The 25,032-nt window shown below is 44.4% G+C and overlaps 1 protein-coding gene across 3 annotated transcripts in view; it reads right to left on the reverse strand.

The window, feature by feature from the left end:
- Positions 1-24,320, reverse strand: part of SLC2A9 (solute carrier family 2 member 9) — a 76,746-nt gene extending 52,426 nt beyond the window's left edge. Inside the window, exons 1-3 of one of the 3 annotated variants that reach the window (XM_060279063.1) lie at positions 24,274-24,320; positions 14,552-14,637; positions 3,775-3,873 (exon numbers count right to left, since the gene is read on the reverse strand). In XM_060279063.1, coding sequence (XP_060135046.1) covers positions 3,775-3,873; positions 14,552-14,629 — 177 coding nt within the window. In that variant the 5' untranslated portion in view covers positions 14,630-14,637; positions 24,274-24,320. Of the gene's footprint in view, positions 1-3,774; positions 3,874-9,256; positions 9,415-14,551; positions 14,638-23,612; positions 23,631-24,273 lie in introns of those variants that run through there. The other 2 variants (XM_060279064.1, XM_060279066.1) reach the window with 2 other exon arrangements.
- Positions 24,321-25,032: the final 712 nt, after the last annotated feature.

Below are 25,032 nucleotides of genomic sequence, written 5' to 3' on the forward strand. Positions count from 1 at the left end.
GAACCAATCAGTTGTTCCATATCCAGTTCTAACTGTAGCTTCTTGTCCCACATAGAGATTTCTCAGGAGACAGATGAGGTGATCAGGCACTCCCATTTCTTTAAGAACTTGCCATAGTTTGTTGTGGTCGACACAGTCAAAGGCTTTTGCATAGTCAATGAAGCAGAAGTAGACGTTTTTCTGGAACTCTCTAGCTTTCTCCATAATCCAGCGCATGTTTGCTATTTGGTCTCTGGTTCCTCTGCCCTTTCGAAATCCAGCTTGCACTTCTGGGAGTTCTCGGTCCACATACTGCCTAAGCCTGCCTTGTAGAATTTTAAGCATAACCTTGCTAGCGTGTGAAATGAGCGCAATTGTGCGGTAGTTGGAGCATTCTTTGGCACTGCCCTTCTTTGGAATTGGGATGTAGACTGATCTTCTCCAATCCTCTGGCCATTGCTGAGTTTTCCAAACTTGCTGGCATATTGGGTGTAGCACCTTAACAGCATCATCTTTTAAAATTTTAAATAGTTCAGCTGGAATATCATCACTTCCACTGGCTTTGTTATTAGCAGTGCTTTCTAAGGCCCATTTGACTTCACTCTCCAAGATGTCTGGCTCAAGGTCAGCAACGACACTACCTGGGGTGTACGAGACCTCCATATCTTTCTGGTATAATTCCTCTGTGTATTCTTGCCACCTCTTGCTGTAGATGGTAGGATTGCGCATAGAGAAAGCAGGCAGATTCCACACCATCTAGACAGAGAAAGATGGTAAGAAAGAATTCTCCTTTTCTCCATCTGGGTGAATGTGGGAGCTCCTGCTTACACCTGCTAATCCGTCAAGACTCATTCAGGCCGGCAATCAGACAGCCAATACCCAGAGAGAAGGGCCTTGTTTGAAATCAGAATGAGCTTGGGGAGGGGAAGAAGTTGTGGCCACCATAAGACACAGGCGAGTGCTTTGTGGGAGGGGATTTTCCGGCTCAGCTGCCCTCAAAAGCCTGGTGCTGGCTGTCCTACAAGATCAGCCTTGTCCAGATAGCAGAATTACACACACACACACACACACACACACACACACACACACACACACAGCACAGTCATGTGGGATAGCATCACGAAGGAACACGGAGGGGAGAGACTTTGTCAGGCAAGGCCTCCTTCCACCTGCCTTACTCCACCATCTAATCTCTGCTTCTCAATTTGTATTATTTTATGTACTGTGGCTTGCTGTTGTTTTATTGATTGTTTCTTCAGCTTGTAAACCGCCTTGAGTATTGTAAGATAGAAAGACGGTATACAATATTAAAAATGATGATTATGAGGATGTAGTTTAATACATCTGTAAAGGAGATTGAGAAGGAAAAATCCCAGAATATTTGTTTCTGCGTCCAATTCAGGGTGTTAACAGATAAAGCGCTAAACAGCTCAGCCTCCAAATATCTGATGGAGCTTCTCTTCCTATTACAGGCTCACTCTAGGGCTTTCTTTCTCCATGGTGGCTCAAAACCTGCGCAACTCCATCCCTAGAGTGCTGCAACTGACACCAACTGCTTATGACACACTATTTAACCCTGCCTTTGGATGTGAAGCATGATTATTATTCATTGGCAGTCAATGGATTGAGGTGGAGTCCCAACAAGAAAGAATTACTGTTTCTGGGGTACAGGGGGCGGGCAGGTGTGGGGGACTCCCTGGTCCTGAATGGGATAACTGTGCCCCTAATGGACCAAGGGGGGCATTTCGGACTCACAGCTGTCCATGGAGGCACAGGTCAATTCCGTGTCCAGGGCAGATGTCTACCAGCTCCATCTGGTACACAGACTGAGACCCTCCCTGCCCATGGATTGTCTCGCCAGAGTGGTGCATGCTCTGGTTATCTCCTGCTTGGACTACTGCAATGCGCCATACACAAGGCTATTTTTGAAGGTGACTTGGCAACTACAATTAATCCAGAATGTGGCAGCTAGGCTGCTGACGGCCCCTGGGAACACATAGCAACAGACCTAAACCTACATTGGCTCAAAATATGTTTCTGAGCACAATTCAAAGTGTTTGTGCTGACCTTTAGTCCCCTAAATGGCCTCAGCCCTGTTTAAACCCCCATCACTTAGTCCAGTCACTGAGATCCAGCTCGAGGGCCTTCTGGTGGTTCGCTCACTGAGAGAAGTGAAGCTACAGGGAATGTGGCAGAGGGCCTTCTAGGTGGTGGCACCTGCCCTGTGGAACGCCCTCCCATCAGATGTCAAAGAGAGAAACAATTCTACGACTTTCTGAAGGCAGCCCTGTATAGGGAAGATTTTAATGTTTGATGTTTCTTTTTTTATATATATCTGTTGGAAGCCACCCAGAGTAGCTGGGGCAAACCAGTCAGATGGGTGGGGTACAAATATAATGATGATGGTGATAAATATTCTTCTTTTTTCATAGTTTGATTATTATTTTGTGATTGTCTTTTCATTCATGTAACTTGCCCTGGGTTGTAAGAAATACCAGAAATAAACATACAGTGGAACCTAGGTTGTCGAATGCTTTGGAAGTCAAACGCTGACAACCCAGAAGTGAATGCTTCTGTTTTCGAACATGCCTCGGAAGTTGAATGGCTTCCGAGGTGCGTTTCTCCATTTTTTCAATGGATTTTGCCAACCAGGGCCGGCTCTAGGTAGAGTCCTGGTGGTGCGGGGCGCCAGGGTGCCGGACCAGTAGGTGGGGCGCTCCGCGGTGAAGCCGCGCACAAGCCATGCTATGCCCTGCGAGGGCGGGGGCGCCAGAGCGATCTCCGCCCCTCAGAGCCAGGGCGCCCGACCTGCTCGAGACTGCCCTGTTGCCAACCGTCCATTGAGCCTCAGTTGTTGAACGTTTCGGAAGTTGAATGGTCTTCTGGAACGGATTATGTTCGACAACCGAGGTTCTACTGTACTACAATGTTTCTAAACATGTGAAATGTTGTGGTTATATTGCCCACTACTGGACTTAGGGCATGGTTCCTTTTAATTACAAAAATAGAAATGAATGAATGGCTACAACAAGGTTTAAGGTTTATTTTGTTTTGAATATTAGAATATATTTGGTATGATGCAAAGTAAGCAAGGATAAATTAATCATAAAACTATGCTTGTTCATTGTCAAAAGTCCAAGAAGTGATGTATTGCTATTTTAACTCCTTTTACAGATATTTGTGGGAAAAGCTAATTACTCCACTATAATCATCTCACTGGGGCATTTAGCTAATTTTGAAGTGGCTTTTCTCCCTTGCAGGTTGAGACAATCAAGTCCACAAATTTTTTTAGCAGCTGTCATGAAAATAAGGGTCACTATGGTACTTAAGACTCAAATTTGTATAATGGTTAACTCAGTAACTTTCTAAGTTTGATGTGCTATGTACGTACGGTGGGACCTCGACTTATGAATTTAATCCATTCCGAATGCACACTCGTAGGTCGAAAGCTTCGTAAGTCGAGTTTCCCATAGGAAAAGCGGTTTCCCATAGGAATGCATTGGAAACGGAAAAATTCGTAAGTCGAGGAAACCGCATCTAGCCGCGAACGGGTTTTCCGTTCAGATGTCGAAAAAAATCGTAAACGCATGGCCACTTTTCCTGCTCATAAGTTGAAAACATCGGGTGTCGAGTACGTCGTAAGTCGAGGTCCCACTGTATATAAATTGCAGTGGCTGGTGGTTGATAAAGTAAGATTCCGTTTCTCCATCAAACTAACAATCCCATATGTAACGAGTGAGATTGCACCACATCGAGCCAGCCTGGACTTAGGTTTTAGAACTTTTATTCACTCACCACTGTTGGAGCATTCACTACCGAAAGATTGTAGCCGTAGAGGAAGGAGGACCCAAAGGCTCCGGCCAAAGCAGCAACAATTAGACTAGCAGACCAGTCCTAACATGAAAAAAGAAAAATGGAAATGGTTGAAATATTGTAAATCAATAAAAATAATAATATATTTATATGCCACCCCATCTAACTGAGTTGCCCCAGCCACTCTTTTCAAAGGAAAAAGGAGAGCAGGTGAGGGAAAATCACACATGGCTTTTAATAAAAATCTTGTTTACAGTTTTTACAACAAAGGATGCTTTAAAACCCAGCCTTTGGTACGAGTACCATATCTTTTGAGCACTGTTTGTAGAAATAAAGATGGGGGGGGGGAATACCCTGCCAAATTTTATGAGAGCTATAACTAGTACAATAAGAGATCATAATTTTAGAATAAGCATCTGTATTTAAAACATTATTATATCTTATCTTGAACATAAATTCTTCCAGTTAACTGAAATATTCTGGCGTAGCAGGTACTGAAAATGTCTTCTTAAAAATGTTTGCACAAGCATATTATGTAGGGATGTTGCTCATTGATCAGCCTTTAAACTGAGAAATCAATCAATCAAACAAGTAAATCCATTTAAATAAATTTGCATTCATTTCCACTTCCTGTCGCAGTAATCTAGCTGACCCAAATCAGCTTCAAACAGATGTCCTAAACTAGCCATTTCACTCATTAGTTGGTCCCCACACGTTAATAAACAAGACCCGACTCATGTCCTGATCCAAGTTTACGACTTCTGGGTACGCATTATTTTAAGGAAAACATTAGTAACATCAGCAACTTTTGATCAATGTGCTCTTGGAAATTTCTTCAAAATTTGCAAATCCCAACCTGGCCATGCCATTTTCCATAGGAGTACTGTATTGGCAAAATGCCCTTGGAACCTTTCCGCAGTCCCACAAGCTGCTGTGGTTGGTCAAAGTAAGCTTTTATTAAACTACTAGCCAGGGCAGTCTCAAGCAGGTCGCGCGCCCTGGTGCTGAGGGGCGGAGATCGCTCCGGCGCCCCCGCCCTTGCAGGGCACAGCATGGTTTCCGCACCGCGCCACCGGGGGTCTACCTAGAGCTGGCCCTGCTACTAGCTGCACCCTGCCACGCGTTGCAGTGGCCCCTCCCCCCATCAGTCAGCATATCCCTGTGACTGTTTTGATCTCCCTTCCTGTACCCCCTCCTTCCCCCACCCCTCGATTCATCCCTGTGACTCCCAGCGGGGTCCGGTCTACCTCTGATCTGGTCCAGTCTGTTTGGTGGTAGGGGAGGAGGCGGGTATCCCGGCCTCCGTTGTGTAGGCGTTGGCGGTGGGGTCTGGTTTTTTTTAAAAAAACCCCAAAAATCCAGGTTTTTTTTACCTGTCCTAGGTGAGTTCTATCCAATGTAAGTGTATGGAAACACTCCCTTGGGGGAATGTGAGGTTGTGAGCAAATTTGAGAACAATCAGGTAAGCAGTTTCGGAGAACAGTGTGCTTTAACAAACATGGACCTTCTTCTACATTTTTTTATATATATATAGATTAATTAATTAAAGAAACACAACCACTTTTGAACTGTCTCGTAAGGTTGTGTCAAAAAGCACCAAGGGAACCAGTTGGCTGAAGGGCAGGATAAAAACGTGTTAAGTGCTATTTAAAAATGTGTAACTTTCTCTTAATGAGTAGCTAGACAGCCTAGAAAACATGCCCACACCAGTTTGTTTTTTTCTAATCCACTGTCAAGCATTAGAGCAGACTCCCTGAGAGTTTCAGATTAGAAATTAGATTTTGACTGTGCTTCATCCTCTCATACAGATTTTCTTAGAAGTATTTTTTTCAAGGGTTTAAGAAAAACAAAGCAGCCATTTCCAGTGAGCGGCTAAAACTGTGATGGCTCCTTCTCTCATCTTCACTTTGGCTATGTAACAGCTCAGCTTTCACCAGTTTCCTGGCACCTGTCCATTGCAGATCAGTTGGGCCGACCTAGTGTCATGGTGATGGATTTGATTAAAGTGACAACAGAGCAGAGTTCTGAAAAGTCCATAGGTAATGTATCTGGTTGGTGGTAACCATGAACTCAGCATACTGAGTTTCACCAAGCCTAAAGTCCAGATTTTGTGCTAATAATAGCCTGCGATAGTTTGTTAGCAAAGCACCAACACTGGGTGTTCGAATGCATGATATACAAACAAACAAACAAACAAACAAATAGAAGGCAGATGGAGGGTGAGATTGATACCTTAAGATGAGCCCGTGTTTCCATGGCACAGACAAAATTTAACAAACCTTGAAGGATTGTTGTAAGGCTAAACTCACTTCTCCACATTCTTCAAAAGATGCAGAGGTTCCAATTAAACAGTACTTGTGATTGACAACATCCTTTATTTTAATCAGAAAAGAACTCTGTCACTTAAACAGGGCACAAAACTTTGTTTTCATCAGCAGCATGCTGCCATTTTTTATGTTCTGACAACACATGTTCTGACAACACACGTGATTGAGACATGTGCCACCATGGCTAGGCTAGACCTCTCAAGAAACAGGAAGAGTTGGTTCACCACCTGAAGTTGGTCAGCCACTTTGAACATGACATAGCAAAACCAGAGCCAGAAGGACCCCAAACTACAAATCTGTGTTGTTGTTTTGAGAGAAGAGCTATGCAGTTCAAAACAATCTGAACCACTGTTCCTGGGGAAGTCCTCTTCGCCACTCAGATAACTCTGAATTTTCTGAGTAATCACATTATAGAAAGGAGCGATCTGCATGCTACCTGCATATTGATAACAATGCACTCTAAAATTGCTGTTCAATCTCTCCCAGCACATTCACATCAACGGGAGATAAAAATGATCTCTGTGGGACATCAAAAGTCAAGGTGTTGAGTGGAAATCTCTCACTGCCACCAACAATCTAGGAAGCATGAGGAGAACCATAAAACAGAGCACCCAGCAAGGCTGTCAAGCAGGATACCATGGCTGATGGTACCAAATGAACCCTGAGAGGTCCAGCAAGGGATGCAGTCCACTTGCAGAGTTTCTGGTATAGATAATCTAGGGCAGCCAAAATGGTCTCCAGTCCAAATCCAAGCCAGAAGTCAGATTGACAGGGGTGGCCAACTCCCAAGAAACTGCGATCTACTCACAGAGTTAAAGACTGGCAGTGATCTACCCCCAAAAAGGGTCAAAGTTGTTGAGCTTTTTTTAGGGAAGAGGGAAGCCCGTTTCTTGGGTGTTCAGGTCAAAGTTTTTGAGCTTTTTTTATTAGGAAGGAAAGCCCTGTTGTGTGGGGTTCAGGTCAAACTTGTTGAGCTTCTTTTAGGGAAGAGGGAAGGCCCGTTTTGGGGGGGGGGGGTGAAGGGCCAAAATGTTGAGTTTTTTTAGGGGAGCCCAAGTTCAGCTTCTTTGGGGGGAGCCACTGATCTACCAGTGGTCTACCACAGACGTCCAGTGATCTACCGGTAGATCACGATCTACCTGTTGGATGTGCCTGGACTAGATAATATGCAGAAAAATATACAACACTCTGGAATATCCAAAGCATTCAAAATACACAATGTTAATATTCCTTACGAGCAAAACCTTGTAAGTTCCCATAACCAGAGCGGGAACAGGAGCAGATGGTGTGGTGAGGTGAGGTGCCAGCTCTCACTTGACCTTATCCTGGATGAGAGGGAGAAAGGGGCAAGGCGGTGGAAGGTGCGCTGTGAAGATCCCCCCGCCCCTTCTACCTTCTGGTAAGCACCAGAAACATGACCGATCAAAGGTCAAGTGAGCACGGACACCCCACCATGCTGCCTGCTTGGAAGAACCAGAGCAGAAGAACCAAGGCTTAAAGTGATCTGATTAAATACTGTTAAAATAACATGCTGTTTTCTGAAATTTAAAAATTAGGGCCCAATGCTTATCAATTATTGAAGTTTCTTTGCCCTCGTTGCCCAGGCACTACAGGTTCATTCATAATACAACCTGCACATATAAAGGGTCTTTTATTTTAAAAAAATAAACTGAAAATTTGGGGAAGATACCTGGAATCTCCCTGAGCCCTCCCCACAGCTGTGGCCTTGCATGTGTGGGGCTCAGAGAACGGTTGTGTGCACACAAGGCAGCTAGAGAGTTTAAGGCTCATCATGATTTGAAGGGAGAACTTCCTAGCTTATTCCTTTAACCGCTGATTACAAATATGCACTCTAGATTTAAAGAATACCCTCCTCCCCAAACAAAATTCTGGAAACTGTAGTTTGCTGAATTACAGCTCTGGAACGGCAGCTCTGTGGGGGACAAACAATAGTTCCCAGGATTCTTGGGCTTTAAATATATGGTGTGTGCACATGTTACACCAGTAATTGTCAAAATTCTGCAGGGGTAGATGTATGGTACTGTTCCTGTTCATGCATGGTATGCTGATAAAGATATAAAGACCAGCGATAATGTATATTCAAAGGCACACTTTAAAGCAAGACGTGCAAAATACAAATTCCTCCCCGCCCCCAAAGGTTTACAATGTTCAGCGTTGTCCCTAGTCTGCGGAAGCCAACTGGGCTCTTCTTGAGGCTGCCAAATGTCTCTGGCTGGCATTGGGAGAAGCAAGCATGAACCTGGAGGGATGTGCTTAGCTGCAGCTCAAACATAAGTTCTGAGGCTTCTTTTCAGCCGGGAATGACAGCTAAAGGGTTAAGTCTAGGGCTTAGGGGAGCACACAGGTAGAGATTAAAACTGGTGGGAGGGCAGAAAAGAGCAGAGAACTTTCTCTGCCTGCTCTGTTTACACTTCCTCTCTCTCTGCCCCTTCGGAGAGGGCTAATAATAACCACCCAGCTCATTTCGATACAGTTCTTCTCCTTGGGCGATAGTACCCTGTGCCGGGCAGTATTTTTAGCTCTGCTATCCAACAGCTGTTGCGCCAAAGCTCTTTGGAAAGGGAAGAAGTCCGCGGTCTGCAGGGCTCTGGTGCAAGTCCCGCTGAACGTCGCAGAAAAGACAAAGAATCCCTGGGCACTTGGAGCCCTGCGCCAGCCCCACTCCCCCCCAAAGCGAATGGGAACCAGCCAAGAGCCGGGCTGGCGCAGGAGGAGTCCCTTGGGATCGCGCCTGCTTTTTGTCTCTGGGGATTATTCTGTGCAAGAATCTCCCCATTGAAACGCACGCGCGCAGCCTTGAAAGACTGGTTGTGAGTGAAGCTGGCATCTGAGCGCGTGCAAAGCGCACTTTCCGCAATACCCAGAGAGGTATCCAGAAGAACAGAGAGGGTAGCCGCGCTCTCCCCACCTGCCACCCATATGAAGCTGGCGCCGCAAGTGCGTCTCTTCCGCGCCCCGTTCCGCGTTCCCGCCCGGGGAAAAGCAAGCGCCAGGCCACCTCCGCGCGCGCCCTGGGCGAAAACCGCGTTGCGCGCGGGCTGGAGCCGCGGAAAAGCCACGTGGAGCGCAGCCCATACCAGCCCAGCCCTGGGCCGCGTGGCGGCGGGGCTCCTTACGTTTCTCCTTCCTCTCTGGCTGCCCGTTCGGAGCAACGGGTCGAGATTGGTCATGCTGGGGGCGGCGCGGGGCCTTCTCCTCCGGCGCGCCCGGTGCACATGAACAGTGGCGGCGGCGGCGGCGCCCCGGTACCTGCTTGGCTGTGCCAGGCGGGCGGGGCGTTGCAAAGGTGGAGCGAGGCGAGACGCCTCCGGGCCCCGCGGCTGAGCAGCCCGGGGAAGGCGCCGGGGGAGGGAGCGGCCCTGCACCGCCTTCTCCGCCAGATCCTGCCAACGCAAATTTGGAGCGACGCCGGAGTGCAACCGCACAGCCACCGGGGCGCAGTCGGCGGCAGCTGCTCGCTCCCCGCGGCAGGCATGGGGGTGGGGGGAGAGATGCTTTGGAAAGGTATAGAGGGCGGCGAAAAGGGGGCTTCCCCCTGCCGTGGGCCGCTCAAAATAGCTTTGACTAGTTGCTGCGGAGCCACGGAGAGAGGTAGCAAGGTCACCCTAAATGTCGTCGGGCTTATTAGAAACCTTCTAGAGTGGGTTGCAAGGGGTGTGTGTGTGTGTGGATGGATGCAAGGAAATCCCCGTCCACGAGACCGGGTGCGTCGGAGGCACTTTGCTTATTGCCTGCCGCTTCCCTTCTGTGAAAGAATCCGATTGTTCTCGAGCACATGGCTTCTCAGCATGTTATGCAACGGCTGCGCTGCGTCATGTTACGTCCGATTAAGGAAAGGGGGGAAAAAAACCCACACACTTGTTTTGTGCACTGTGTAATGTTCTCAAGTAATGTCTGAAGGGGCAACATCTTCAGGAGCCAAGGGGGGAGTACATCGGGGAGTCCGGCATCATCACTCTTGCAGGTTAGCTCCAGCCTGTTTGGCAGGAGGGATTCAAGCGCATACCAAGACTTTAGGCTTACATGCATGGCCTGTTGCCCTAGCCTAGTGCAACAAGTCAGCTTTAGAACATGAATTTTGCAGTTTGGAAAGCGGTGGGGAAAGGCACCGAGGGAAATTTGGGGCAAAAAAAGGTTAACAGGAAGACATGCAAATATCCTAAAAGCAAAGCCAGATGAATGGTGGATGAATGCTCATGGCCATGAATGCCCCACATAGTAAGCACCTCTTTGCACCCAGTGGCCTGTCAGAGGAGACTGGATGTGAACTGGGACTTTTTCACTTGTAAGCTTCAAATGGGTTTATGCCACAAATCAATCTATAAAACTGATTTTAAAATGTTGGTTACAATGTGGACACAACTTTTCTTCTTCTTGCTCCCATTAACAGTGTTCACATATATGGTAACACAAACACAACAATCCAGCTACAATAGGGGAGCTTTTAGTTTAGGAAAGGTATATTTTTTGTACTTTCTGCAATTTCAGTTTTTACACTGTGGGGCCAGATTTGAGTATTTTGAAACTATATCTGGTCCAAAATTCAACAGTGACCATGGAATCAGAGTGGTAGAGTTGGAAAGGATCCCAAGGGTAAGGTTACCAGATTTTTTTTCAATGAATCCGTGGACACTTTTCAACTTCAGTAGGAATGATAGGATTTTGTCAGGGGACTGATTTGTAAATCTGGGGACTGTCCCCGGGAAACGGGAACATCTGGTAACCTTACCCAAGGGTCATCAAGTCCAACCCCCTGCAGAAATGCCATAGTGGATCTGCAACAGCACAACCAGACACCTTCCTCTGCCCCAGCTGCAGCAAAACATGTCTCTCCTGTATTGGTCCCTGCAGCCACAGCAGGAGGTGTAACTCTCCAATGGTTGGACTTCACCCCCAAAGGTGTACTCCTCCATTGTCTCCCAAGACAGGTGCCAACAGTAACAACATTACTGAGTCCTGACCAGAAGAGGCAAGAGAATTCAACTCTTTGTGTGTGAAACACACACACACACACACACACACACACACACACACACACACACACTATCCTGCCACATCCAGCTATAAAAGACTACAGTCGTACTCCTGAACACCTGGGGAGTCAAACGTTCCAGCTCCTGAATTTTCAAAAATCGGAAGTGAGTGTTCTGGTTTTCGAACTTTTTTGGGAAGCCGAATGTCTGGTGCGGTTTCCGCTATTGTTTCCCGCGCACCTGCACAATTGGGAACCAATCCGTTTCCGCCTTGCTTTCAGAACTTTTCAGAAGTTTAACGGACTTCTGGAACGGATTCCGTTCGACTTCCGAGGTACATCTGTAATTTGGTGTGAGGGGGAGTTCGCGTTACAAGCTTGTTTTCAGCCCAGAAAACTAACACAGAGGTCCTAAAAGCATAGGCAATCTTGCCAAACCCTGGATTGGATTGTTTGACATTTTGCAGTCATTTCTAGAGTTAAGGCAGAGTGGAATGAGTGCATGCCTGATTCTTTCAAAGTTTTCTAGCAGCGCCAAGGTGTTAAGGAAGACTTAGAATGATTTCTGGCAAAAATTTGAAATGAAAATTTTCAAAGAGCGTACTATGAATTTTCACATTGCAAAAGGAACCATACTAAAATGCTTTAATGGCCCCCGAGGGCAAATCTGTTTGACACACCCTAGACGAGTTGTGTAACTGATGGTGTTGAGACATGTGATGCTCAAAGGGATTCTTCCTCTTTAAAGTTTCACATTCTAAATTAACAGATTATAAAATGTGAAGAGTTTACATAAGAAAACTCTGTGATACGCAACTTCATCTTATAGCCACTTGCACTCAAAATCATTCATTGTTTCAGTTTCTAATTCCGTCTTACTCAAAATATATTTAGCAGTAACAATTTTAGTGGTTGTGCATACATGCAACAGCTTCTTTTTCCATACAGGCATACCTCATGTTACGTCCGCTGCGGGTTACGTCTTTTCAAGTTACGGATGCGCCGAACCCGGAAGTCCCGGAACGGGTTACTTCCAGGTTTGCTGCATGAACAGAAGCGCCGAATTGTGTCACGCACATGTGCAGATGCAGCGTTTTCATGTTGCGAACGGGCCTCCGGAACGGATCCCATTCGCAACCAGAGTTACCACTGTATACCGACTGATTCTAGAATAATATAAAAAAGTCAACACTCTTTCTGCACCTTTCTCCCCCTCATATCTTTCATAGAACACAGAATTCCCTCCCCAGGCCTCTCCAGAGTCAGACATCACGATTTGTTCTCACCCTGTCACTGGGCTGCGTATACATATTCATGCTTTTGACACCATTTGTGCCCACGAACCTTTTGTGGCAGCCATATCACTTTGTTTACAGTAGGTGAATGACCCATAGTTTCCTACTAAAATCGTGTAACTTTTCATACAACAATTATTCCGGGTGGGAATAATTCCCCTCCAGGTAGCAAAAACAGTAACTTTGGAGAAGGTTTGCAGAACAACTAATAAAGCACACTGATGTGCGGATGGTCCAGTATAAATCCATCATTGATGCTCTTTTGCCATTTTCTTTCTAGCAAAGTGGAAAGAATAGATAAAGCAGTCCTTCCTGGTCAGTCTTGCACAGACTTACTTTGCTGCCTGGATACTGTTTTGAACAGTGCGAGTAAACTTCAACAGACTCATTGTTGATGGAGACAAGCAATTGCGAGAAGAGTGGAGAATATTTGCAGAAGGGTCCCTACCCCCAAGAATTCTAAATTGTCTTGTAATTTCAGGTCTGCAGTGTTCAGCTTTGTGTTGAAAGCAAGCAACACAAATCACCAAGGATCATAAAGGTAAAGGGACCCCTGGCCATTTGGTCCAGTCATGACCGACTGGGGTTGTGGCGCTCATCTCACGTTATTGGCCGAGGGAGCCGGCGTACAGCTTCCAGGTCATGTGGCCAGCATGACAAAGCCACTTCTGGAGAACCAGAGCAGCGCACGGAAACACTGTTTACCTTCCTGCTTGGAGCGGTACCTATTTATCTCCTTGCACTTTGACGTGCTTTCAAACTGCTCGGTTGGCAGGAGCTGGGACCGAGCAACGGGAGCTCACCCCTTCGCAGGGATTCGAACCACCAACCTTCTGATCAGCAAGCCCTAGACTCTGTGGTTTAACCCACAGCGCCACCTGCGTCCCTTCCACTGAGGATCATATTCTGAGCCAAAAAAAGGATAACCCTCAGTACCATTACTGGTTTTGAAGCCAAACCACAAATTCTCCATGGTGTTTCGGAATCAGCCCCTTTTCTTCCTCCGCAATACCTTCTGGTTGTAATGATTTATTTCTGTTTGCATTATTTATGTCGGGGGTGGTTTTTCCCCTTAAGATAGTTTGCACAGCAAATATCCAGAGGTCCACAATTCTGCTCACCATAGTCCGTGTCCAAATGACCTCTAGCGTATATGACAAGCCTCCATCTCTTGCCACAGCTACAAGACTGTGGACACTGATCATTGCCCCAGCCCAGCCTCCCTGACCTTGTGTTCTGTTTTGAAAGTGCAGCATAAATCAAGGATAACACACACACAGAGAGAGAGAAAGAATTGCAGAGTTGGAAGGGACAACATGGGTCATCTAGACCAACTCCCTGCAATGTAGGAATCTTTCGCCTCATGTGGGGCTCGAACCCACTACGCTGAGATTAAGAGCCTCATGCTCTGCCAGCTGAGCTATGTCATATCTCACCATCCAGGTTTAAGATTCCATCAAAGAATTCTGGCTGTGCAGCCAATACAAAGAAGATCAAGGACACAATCCAGTTCCTCCTCTCCTAGTGCCCAAGGTATGTAGACAAGCTGGAAGCTGTTGGACTACTCCAATCAATCACAGCAGCCCTGGACGCTGTACTGTGTTCCCATGGTCCATGAGGCCACTGGTAGTCCAGCTCCTGTGTCTGCCAGCTCTCACCTGCCCTTCCTGGCAGCCAAAGGGGGAAGCTGCATCAGTACAGTACAGTTGCAGATGAGACTCTAAATTTGCAAGTGTGTATGAAGTCACATCCACACCGATGCATTTAAACCAGCAGTCATGTCTTACTCCCAAAGAATCCTGAGAACTTTGTCAAGGGTGCTGGGAATTGCAGCTCTCTGAGGGGTCTCCTCACAACACTTGGCACCCTTAATAAACTATAGTTTCCAGGACTGTGGGGGTGGGGAAGCCATGACTGTTAAATGTTCAGTGCAGATAAAACCAAAATCTAAGGGACACAAGGAAAAAGTTGAGAGCTTGGCAAAATGAGCACAAAACCCTGAAAAATCTAATCCATCCATTGTATAATATTTGAACTTAAAGAAATTGGCCATTATCAATAACTGCATCTCTTTGCTTCTAAACCGAGTGTACCATTAACACATTTAAGTACTATATTTCAAAGTGCAAAAATGCATGACTTACCACTTTCTTCTTCACTGCAGGAATATCTTTAGTTTCACCATTACTTTTCTCTTTGATCTTCTCTCCATCAATCTCCATTATGTTTTCTGTTGAAGACATGGAAAAGCTTTTGCAATTAATTCTCTTAAAATCAGCCGGCAGATATACCGCCACATGAGGAGATCTGCAAGTCACATCAATTGCTGGAGGTTATTTAAAAATGTAAAAATTCAGAATAGAATAGAAGTGTTGTAGAGCAAAAACCTCACACAAGTAGCACCGTCATTATAAACCACATCAAGGAGTGGCATCTTTCAGGACCCTGTGGGTCTTGACTTTCATTTCAGGGGAAAAGGGGAGATTTATCTACATTTATAGATGGGGAAAAATAGTGCTATTTTACCTTGCCTGATATTAGAACATTGGACCACACAGACACAGAAAGGACCACACTTCCTGCAGCTGCTGACCAGAAGAAGGAAATTCAGCAGCTGGAGCTTGTCAATTCCCTTTCCTAATGAACTATTAAAGATGCAGGAACTAGCTGTTCTTCAAGGGCTAAGGAAACTGAATGCCACACATTGATTTTAATTAACCAAATCTTCTATCGGTGTTTCACTGCGAGTCTCTGGTTTTTATGTAAGACTGGTGTGAGGAATCTTTGGCCTTCCAGATGTTGCTGAATTATAGCTCCCATCATCCTTGGTCAGGCATAGACACACTCGACCCTCCAGATGTTTTTGACCTACAACTCCCATGATCCCTAGCTAACAGGACCAGTGGTCAGGGGTGATGGGAATTGTAGTCCTAAAACATCTGGAGGGCTGAGTTTGCCTATGCCTGTCCTTGGTCATTGGCTGTGCTTGCTGGGGCTTATAGGTGTCATTCAGCAACATCTGGAGGAGAAAAAGCTCTCCACACTTGCTGTGATCTACGGTATTAACATTGGGATAGTTGTGGGGGAAACGATGGGAACCTATTTCATATGTGGTGGACGTGTGAAAATATTAATAAATTTTGGGATAAAATTCATGACGAGATCCAAAAAATCCTAGGAAGGAATATTCCAAAAAGACCAGAGATCTTTTTATTAAGTATCACCTTTCAAAAATATATTCCAATGCAGTTAAGAGAAATCCTTCTATATTCATTAGCAGCGGCTCGTATTGTTATTGCCAAAGGATGGAAAGAAAGAGAAGCTCCAAAACTTATAGATTGGCAAAATAAACTTCAGGAATTTGCCGAAATGGCACAGTTAACAAACAGTTTGAGAGGAAAGGTTAAAGAAGAATTTGTTAAAAAATGGGATAGGTACAAGAAATATGTTTAAAAAATATACTGAGAACAAAATTTCTATGATAGCGGTTGAGTAAAAAGGGAAGAAAATTGCTTGGATTTGTAGAAATTGGGTTGTTTCAAGCAACAGGAATGTGAAACGATATGTAAAAACAGAGACAGCATGGATTGAATATACACTCTACGACAAAAGAGAAAAAAGTATGCTGATGGAGATAACAGGAAGTCCAAAGAGAAAACACTTCTTTTTATTTTATGTACTTGCATATATTTTTCTTAATTTCTTTTTCTTCTTTTTTTCTTTTCTTCTTTTTTCTTTTTCTTTCTTTTTTCATTTTTGTTTTATTTTTTTCCCTTCCTTTCTTTTTTTTTGCTGGGAAAGGAGGGCTCGAGATATTGTATGAAAAATGTAATAAACAAATGTATATGTAAATAAGCATGTGAAAAAAATGTACAGGTTTGGTGAAGGAAAATAAATAAATATTATTCAAAAAAACCGCATTGGAATAGTTGTGTGTGTATAACAGCAGCAGTTTTCAAACAGCGATTATGCAGAGTACCAAGAAATTTGATTCATATCCCAATTAAGCAGTGACACATTTCTTTGTATCCTGCAAAAGGAAGAATGCTTCATACAGTCAAAACCCCAGCAGGAATTAAAGTTGGTGGCTCGAATTACAAGGCTGAAGTTGTGTTGAAGCCAAGATGGCAGCGCTGTTCTTCTGGAAAGGCAATCAAACATATGCTCTCAGAGCTGCCCCAAAGCCGTTACAAAATGGTGCTTAAGATTCATTATTATTCTATGGGATGGGAACGCCATCTGTGTAACACTTGAGAGATCCAGCCTATGGATAGTCAGTTTAGTTCTGCATCAACCTTTAGCATCCCAAACTTTATTAGCCAGATTAAATGGCAATCTTTAGGTATATAATACGCTTGCTGTCTTCAAAGATAACATCCATATTATTACCAGGAACTAGAAACTTTACAAATTAGCACATACAGTGGTGCCTCACTTAACGAATGCCCTGCTTAATGAAATTTCCACTTAACGAAAGGATTTTTCGAGCGGAGCTTGCCTCACTAGACGAATGCGTTTTACGAAAAATTCGTCTAGCGAATTCCTATTTCCCATAGGAATGCATTGAAATTCAATTAATGCGTTTCTATGGGCAAAAAAAAATTCAATGCATTCCTATGGGATTCGCTAGACGAATTTTTCGCTATAAGAAAAGACCCGTGGAACGAATTAATTTCATCTAGCGAGGCACCACTGTACAGTCAACCTCAGTTAATATTACAAGTTCTAGCATGATCTGCTTTATGCCACAGTTAGGATTTCCTGTTCTCCTATCCCTTGCCCTTTAAGCGAGAGGTAGAGGTATTATATTCTCTTCCACTGCCATTAATGGGGCTTACTGTGTCTGCCTGGATCTGCCCCCCCCTTCACATTGCTCCTTCCCCGCCTCTGTCCTTGTACAATTACAGTATGGATTTCAAATCCCACAGAGACCCAAGGCTGTACCAAGACTTCTTCGCTAGGTGGAGCTGCCACATTCTGTGTGGAGCTTCAAAGAAAGAAACCGAAAACCAGCAATGGATATTTCAGTGTCTATGCCAATACTTTGGCCACCTCATGAGAAGAGAAGACTCCCTGGAAAAGACCCTGATGTTGGGAAAGATTGAGGGCACTAGGAGAAGGGGACGACAGAGGACGAGATGGTTGGACAGTGTTCTCGAAGCTACCAACATGAGTTTGACCAAACTGCGGGAGGCAGTGCAAGACAGGAGTGCCTGGCGTGCTCTGGTCCATGGGGTCACGAAGAGTCGGACACGACTAAATGACTAAACAACATGCATTGTTAGCATATTCTAGAACAGGCATAGGCAAACTCGGCCCTCCAGATGTTTTGGGACTACAATTCCCATAACCCCTGACCACTGGTCCTGTTAGCCAGCGATCATGGGAGCTGGAGGCCAAAAACACCTGGAGGGCCGAGTTTGCCTATGCCTGTTCTAGAAGTACTTTAAGCGCCAACATCTTTAGAACAGCCCTTTGAAGGCAGCCCTGTTTAGGGAGGTTTTTAATGTTTGATGTTTTATTGTGCTTTTAATATTCTGTTGGGAGCTGCCCAGAGCGGCTGGGGAAACCCAGCTAAATGGGCAAGGTATAAATAAAAAATTGTTATAATAATGATAATGATAAAACACCTTCTTAAAGGGGACTTCTGCTGGACACCCCGGAAAGCCACCAGCCCCCGTCAGCACTGGGCTAGCTAAACAACTTGTCTGAAGGAAGCTTCCTAGAGTCATTGAGTGATAACTTCTTTTTAGCACTCTGCACTGCCGAGTCACAATGGCTAAAGGTCCCCCTGCCCCAGTGACTTAGGTATGGGGCAATGGATAATGATCTGCATAGTGATTTGGGGGTACAAACCACCACTAACTTCTTTTAATTAAGTGTGTACGCCGCCCTTCATCCGAAGATCACTGGGCAGTTTGCAACACAAAGGTACAAAATGAGAACACAAAATTCACAATAAAACAACAACAAACCCATAACCCACCTTCTGCAAGCTCATTATCAATTATTGTGTCAACACAACAGCAAATTCTTCTGAATAGCCATGAGTTGCATCTAAGATCATCTCAAGTGCAGACCCATAATATAACACATATTGTGAAGCAGTGAGAGGGTGAGATACAAATTTCCTTATACAGTATTAAAAATGTTGCTTGCTATACCCAGTCTTAAATTTGATATTACATAAATTTATTCACAACACAATACAGCCAGAGTAAAACACTTCAATACCCCCTCTGTTTCATAGGTAGATAGCTTACACAGGGTCTAAATTGCTAAGCAATTGATTTAATAGGCCGTCGAAATCTCCCCTGGTACTGATGACTGGCTGTCAGAACTACTAGAAATTCTATTTTAGGAGTATTTGACACTTATATGAAGGAATACCTTATATTCATTTAATAGCATGGGATGTGGGATATCTTTTTGTACTAAAGCTGTACATTTTCCCAAAGCAAGTCATTGTGACCCAATAGTTCATTTGCTGCTTGCCAGATGACAACCAAACATTTCTCTTTCCCTCCTTTTTTCTTTTTCCGTTTATCTTTTCATGCTTTTTATTTACACAGATAAAGACTGGACTCTCAGCAAGTTCACGGAGATCAAGCAGATAACAACGAGGACATAACTTAATTATAAGGTGTTTCTTTTGTTCCAGATAATTTCATATCTAGAAAGAGATACTGGGTGATACCCAACTAAGTCATACAGATTGATACAGATTGAAATCAATGGGCTTAAGTTCATTGACATAAACAGGTTGACTCTGAATATGACTTAGTGGATATCACCTGATGTGTTTGTATTTCTGAATTTCAAGTTTTGTTTTAATCTTAATATTATTTTTTTAAAAAACACACCAAAAGAAGCACGGAGCAGATTATTTTTAATAACATACTAAAAAACAAGCTACTATTTTAAAAAATCTTCTGTGATTGAAATTAACTGAACTTCAACATTGTTATCATTAAGTAACGTAGGTTATTTCTTATTTTTACAATTTCTGCAGAAATAGTGCAAACATAAATAAATAACAATCATAGAATCAAAGAGGTGGAAGGGACCCTAAAGGTCATTCGTCCAGCTCTCTGCACTGCAGAAATCCTCAAGTTTAAAAAGACAGTATTCAAACTTACAGAATGTAGCACAGTATTTATTTTACTTTTTAAATGCATGCACTACTCTTCAGCAGTGCTTCTGGGGAGGTTCATTTTTCTAAAAACAACCACCACCACCACCTCATACTCAGAAGTAAGTCCTACTGAGATCTCCCAGGCTGCAGAGTAAAAAGCCTAGAAGCAGTAAAGTATTTGAGGTTGAAATATATAGCTTCTGTTGGCATTAGGCAAGCTCAGAAAACAGCACATATTTTGGCAGCACAGTTCATAACATTGTGACTTGTTTTTGTTTATCACATTGAAAAGTGACACTGCTTGAAAAGGCAGAGTGGAAACACACACATCCCTGCAGTTTGTGCTGCTTCGTGTGTGGCATTATCTCGTCTTCCCATGTTTCCTGAAATAATATTACGTGAAATAGATTTACATATTTTAGAAACTCGGTCTGATTTCTTCCTCCTCCACCCTGCAATATTCCAGCTTAAGAATAGGAGCAAGGAATGTTCTGCCTGAGAATCTGGTAGTCAGGAGGGGGGGAGTAATGGGTCTGGATTCGAGGCATTCCCGATGTCAAAGAAGTCAGTAATTTTCCTTTGGGTTGGGCGCCCAAATGATGTCATACCATCATTTGATGACGTCAGATGATTTAGGTTATTCGTGGTGATAGTGTTACCGCTCATTTGACATTGTCCCAGGCCTGATTGTTTTCTCATGGGGACGAGGCGTGCGAGACGGGCAATTGCTCAGAGAGAGTGGAATTAGTCCAGTGCTACACCCCAATGTTGAATGTTGTGTGTTTTGGTTAATGTTTATTTCTCAGAATGATGCGCTCAGTCCATCATGATTTGAGGTTTTGCCTATAAGTACCTAATAAAGCATGGGGTGTTCTTTGCTCACCTACTGGGATTACAGTTTGGCTAAAAGTTATAAATGGAAGCCAGACAAAGTTCCATCTTGAGCATCTTGTTGACTTTCCCCCTCAAAAATCATCAACCATTTATTTTCAAAGAAGTTAGGATGATTAGGTTCTATAAGAGAGTTGTAGCCAAAGTCAACAGGAATATCTTTGTTTCAGTCTTCCCTGTACAGAAAGGAATATTCAAAATATCGCTACCTACTTGACTGCTCAATTGCATATTTTTGGAAAGGAAATGCATAGCTACTCCTGATCATCCACTCCAGTAAATATTTCCCTTTCATTACAGTTTATTTGAACTGTGCAATTAAATTGCAACCACAAGGTTTTAAAAATCCAACAAATTAAAGAATATTTCTCTAGCCTTTTCTATGTTTAGAGTTTTTGGGCATAATGAAGGAAAAGCTGAAGGTTGGTTTCAACACAGCAATTAAACTTGTATTTAAATCTCTCCTTTAAAATGTTTTGATTTTAGCCTTTTGCTACATTTGTGCATTTTAGCCTTTTGCTACATTTGTTGAATCGTCTTCACCAGGAAGCTGAAATCTTTGAAGTAATTGAAGGTGTATTATTACCAGCACAAATACCAAATGCAATCTAGACAAACCCTATGGGAACTCCCATTTATCTGAATGGAGGAATTAGAGTGAAGTAATATTTTAAGTAGGGGACCCAGGTGGCGCTGTGGTTAAACCACTGAGCCTAGGGCTTGCTGATCAGAAGGTTGGCGGTTTGAATCCCTGTGACGGAGTGAGCTCCTGTTGCTTGGTCCCAGCTCCTGCCAACCTAGCAGTTCGAAAGCACGTCAAAATGCAAGTAGATAAATAGGAACCGCTACAGCGGGAAGGTAAACGGCGTTTCCGTGTGCTGCTCTGGTTTGCCAGAAGCGGCTTTGTCATGCTGGCCACATGACCTGGAAGCTGTACGCTGGCTCCCTCAGCCAATAACGCGAGATGAGTGCGCAACCCCAGAGTCGGTCACGACTGGACCTAATGGTCAGGGGTCCCTTTACCTTTACCTTTAATATTTTAAGTGGGTGGATGTTTTTTAAATGGTTCTAGTCCAGGGTTCAGCAAGCTTTTTCAGCAGGGGGCCGGTCCACTGTCCCTCAGACCTTGTGGGGGGCCGGACTGTATTTTGAAAAAAAATATGAACGAATTCCTATGCCCCACAAATAACCCAGAAATGCATTTTAAATTAAAGGACACATTCTACTCATGTAAAAACATGCTGATTCCCGGACCATCCACGGGCTGGATTTAGAAGGCGATTGGGCCGCATCCGGCCCCTGGGCCTTAGTTTGGGGACCCTGTTCTAGTCCTTCCTGGATTGTCACTTACATGAGGTAGAGCTGGAAGATTTCGGACTGACATATCACCTGTGCTGTCCCACAAGTGTCCAGTTTGTTTCCTTACATTTCACATTTACATGAAACCATGAAGCAGATTGTCTGGAGATATGGAGCGCCGTGATATGGAGCGCAGCAAGGCTGTCATTATCCTGAACTTCAAAAGGTGACTGCAATTCGGAACCAATGAATTACAATTCATCTAGAGGTTTGATGCTATCTCCTATAGAATAACTGACAAAATGGATAAAAAAAAATCATACTACATGTGTTAATTGGTCTACCACCAGGGTGTCTGGGTTATCCACACAACAGTTGTTAAGTTTGGCATCCTTTTGTTTTGGCTTCCAGTGCCAGGTAAAGACAATTTTGTTCAGGTGTTGTTGTGTTTTTTTTAAATTCTCTGTGGTATTTTAAGCTGGGTGACATTTTAATGGCTTACATTTTGCTTCCCCGCCCCCCTTTGATTGTTAGCTGCCTTCTGCTTTGGTGAATGAACACATCTACATAAAAATGTAGAAGGTCCATCACCATGACAGTAGGTCGGCCCAACTGATCTGCAATGGACAGGTGCCAGGAAACTGGTGAAAGCTGAGCTGTTACATAGCCAAAGTGAAGATGAGAGAAGGAGCCATCACAGTTTTAGCCGCTCACTGGAAATGGCTGCTTTGTTTTTCTTAAACCCTTGAAAAAATACTTCTAAGAAAATCTGTATGAGAGGATGAAGCACAGTCAAAATCTAATTTCTAATCTGAAACTCTCAGGGAGTCTGCTCTAATGCTTGACAGTGGATTAGAAAAAAACAAACTGGTGTGGGCATGTTTTCTAGGCTGTCTAGCTACTCATTAAGAGAAAGTTACACATTTTTAAATAGCACTTAACACGTTTTTATCCTGCCCTTCAGCCAACTGGTTCCCTTGGTGCTTTTTGACACAACCTTACGAGACAGTTCAAAAGTGGTTGTGTTTCTTTAATTAATTCATCTATATATATAAAAATGTAGAAGGAGGTCCATGTTTGTTAAAGCACAATGTTCTCTGAAACTGCTTACCCAATTGTTCTTAAATTTGGCCACAACCTCACATTCCCCTACAGGAGTGTTTCCATACACTTACATTGGATAGAACTCACCTAGGACAGGTAAAAAACCTGGATTTTTGTGTAAAAAAATTATATATTGCGCCCTCTAGTGGACATCTAATTCACACATGACAAAAATACTTCCACAATCCCACCCACTTCCCACCAATTCCACCACCACCCCGACACACAACCCGCCCCATAGACCACGCCCACCCCAAGACCAGGCCGAGCCCCCCGGACTGTCCACGGAATAGACCGCTGTAAAGCCCTTGCCCGTACCGGAGTTCGCATCCCCACAAAGGACCAGACCGACCCGAGGCCACCCACCTCCCCAACCCCCTCCCCCCCGGAGATCACACCGATGCCATGAGCAGGCCACCCCGAGACCAGGCCGATTCCCATCCCCCACCCACCTCAGAGATCGTGCCAATACCACAGAACACTCCACCCCGAGACCAGGCCGAGCCGGACTCAGGCACACCCAGGAGATCCTTCCACCGCCGCCAACAGGAACCACTCCGCCCTGAAACCAGACCACCCCAGAGCCCCCATACCCCCCAGAGATCATGCTGCCGCCACCACGGACCCACCCCGAGACCAGCCTGCCCCACAGATCTCCCGAGGACACCCTCCAGCCCTCCCTGAGACCAGCCCACTCCAGAACCCCCACACTCCCCGGAGATCCCGGGGGCCAGGCCAGGCCACAGGCCAGACCACAGGGGGATCAAAACACTCACAGGGATATGCTGACCGATTGGGGGGAGGAGGGGCCACTGCAACGCGTGGCAGGGTACAGCTAGTTGGATATAAATTATTGAAATAAACAATCAAGTATAGTGACTTAGCTGCATGCATTAAATACACAGCTCCCAAAAGTGATTTTCTTTTGGAACAGTTAAAGGCAGTTTCCAGTTGTAGCATACAGTACATGTTTTAATACGACAGGTGCTTACAATAGACAAAAAGCTGACCATTCGCAATTTATTAACAAACTGAGTTTGCTTCATTGATTTTGGTACAAGAGTGAAAACACATTATGGGTATAAGTAATTAAACACCTTTCAACAAAAACCGTACCATTAGCAACCAATAAATAGGACAATTCCTACTCTCTTGTTTTAGATTTAAAAATAAAATAAAAAGGAAAACCCTCACATATGTGTGTTGTGTACTAAAACCTTTAAGTGATTTTCATGAAAAGTTTCTTCAAAAGAAAAAAAAAGATTCTGCATAGTATGCTTATTAGTAAAACATCTTTAAATGTTTTGAAGTTTTACACATTATTGACATAATAAATTTTCATCAATGTTTATCTATACGGTTAACCTGAAATAAGCAAGAACACAAATCAGGGGGGGGGGGGCGTACAAATTTGAAGGTATGCTGGATAATACTTACAGCGCTCAAAAGGTGTTCCTGCCTTTAGTCAACTGCTTGGAATTAAGTCACAGTCTAAAGAGCACTCATAAACTCATTTTGCCCTACTATAAAAAAAGGTTGCCCTTCTGGAAGAAAAGGTGCAGCAGCTTCAGGGGCGTGTATCTACGCTCCAGAGAATTAAAGAACTGGAGCTTTTCTTGGATGCAGCAGAGCACACTGTCTGCACCAAGGAGGAGACAGGGGATCTCCCTGAGGAGGAGGTCAGTTCCCCAACACAGCAGCCAGATGTATGGAGGAACGTGACTCATAGAAGTAGAAGGCCCAGGGATCGCTCTGAGTGCTTAGAATTACACAACCGTTTTGAAGTGCTCATGGAAGACGAGGAACAGACTCCACCTGAGGATCTCTCCATCATCACAGTTGATGAGGAATATGAAGACGAGCAGCAAAGTCAGTCCTCCGGGAATATGCAGGTAACCTTGGAAGGGACAGCACATGGAAGAATCCCAACCAAGCCTATGAAGAGGCGTGTAGTGGTGATAGGGGATTCCCTGCTGAGGGGTACAGAAGCAGTGATCTGTGGGCCTGACAAGATGTCTCGAGAGGTGTGCTGTCTACCCGGGGCCAAGATCAAAGATGTAACAGAACGGCTGCAAGGAATCATAAAACCCACTGACAAATACCCCTTCCTTTTGGTGCATGTGGGAACCAATGACACTGCAAGCCATAGCTTACAGAAGATCAAAAATGATTATGAGGCTCTGGGCAGGAAGTTGA

Source organism: Zootoca vivipara, chromosome 9 (genome assembly GCF_963506605.1).
Source record: "Zootoca vivipara chromosome 9, rZooViv1.1, whole genome shotgun sequence".
Classification (NCBI taxonomy): Eukaryota; Metazoa; Chordata; class Lepidosauria; order Squamata; family Lacertidae; genus Zootoca; species Zootoca vivipara.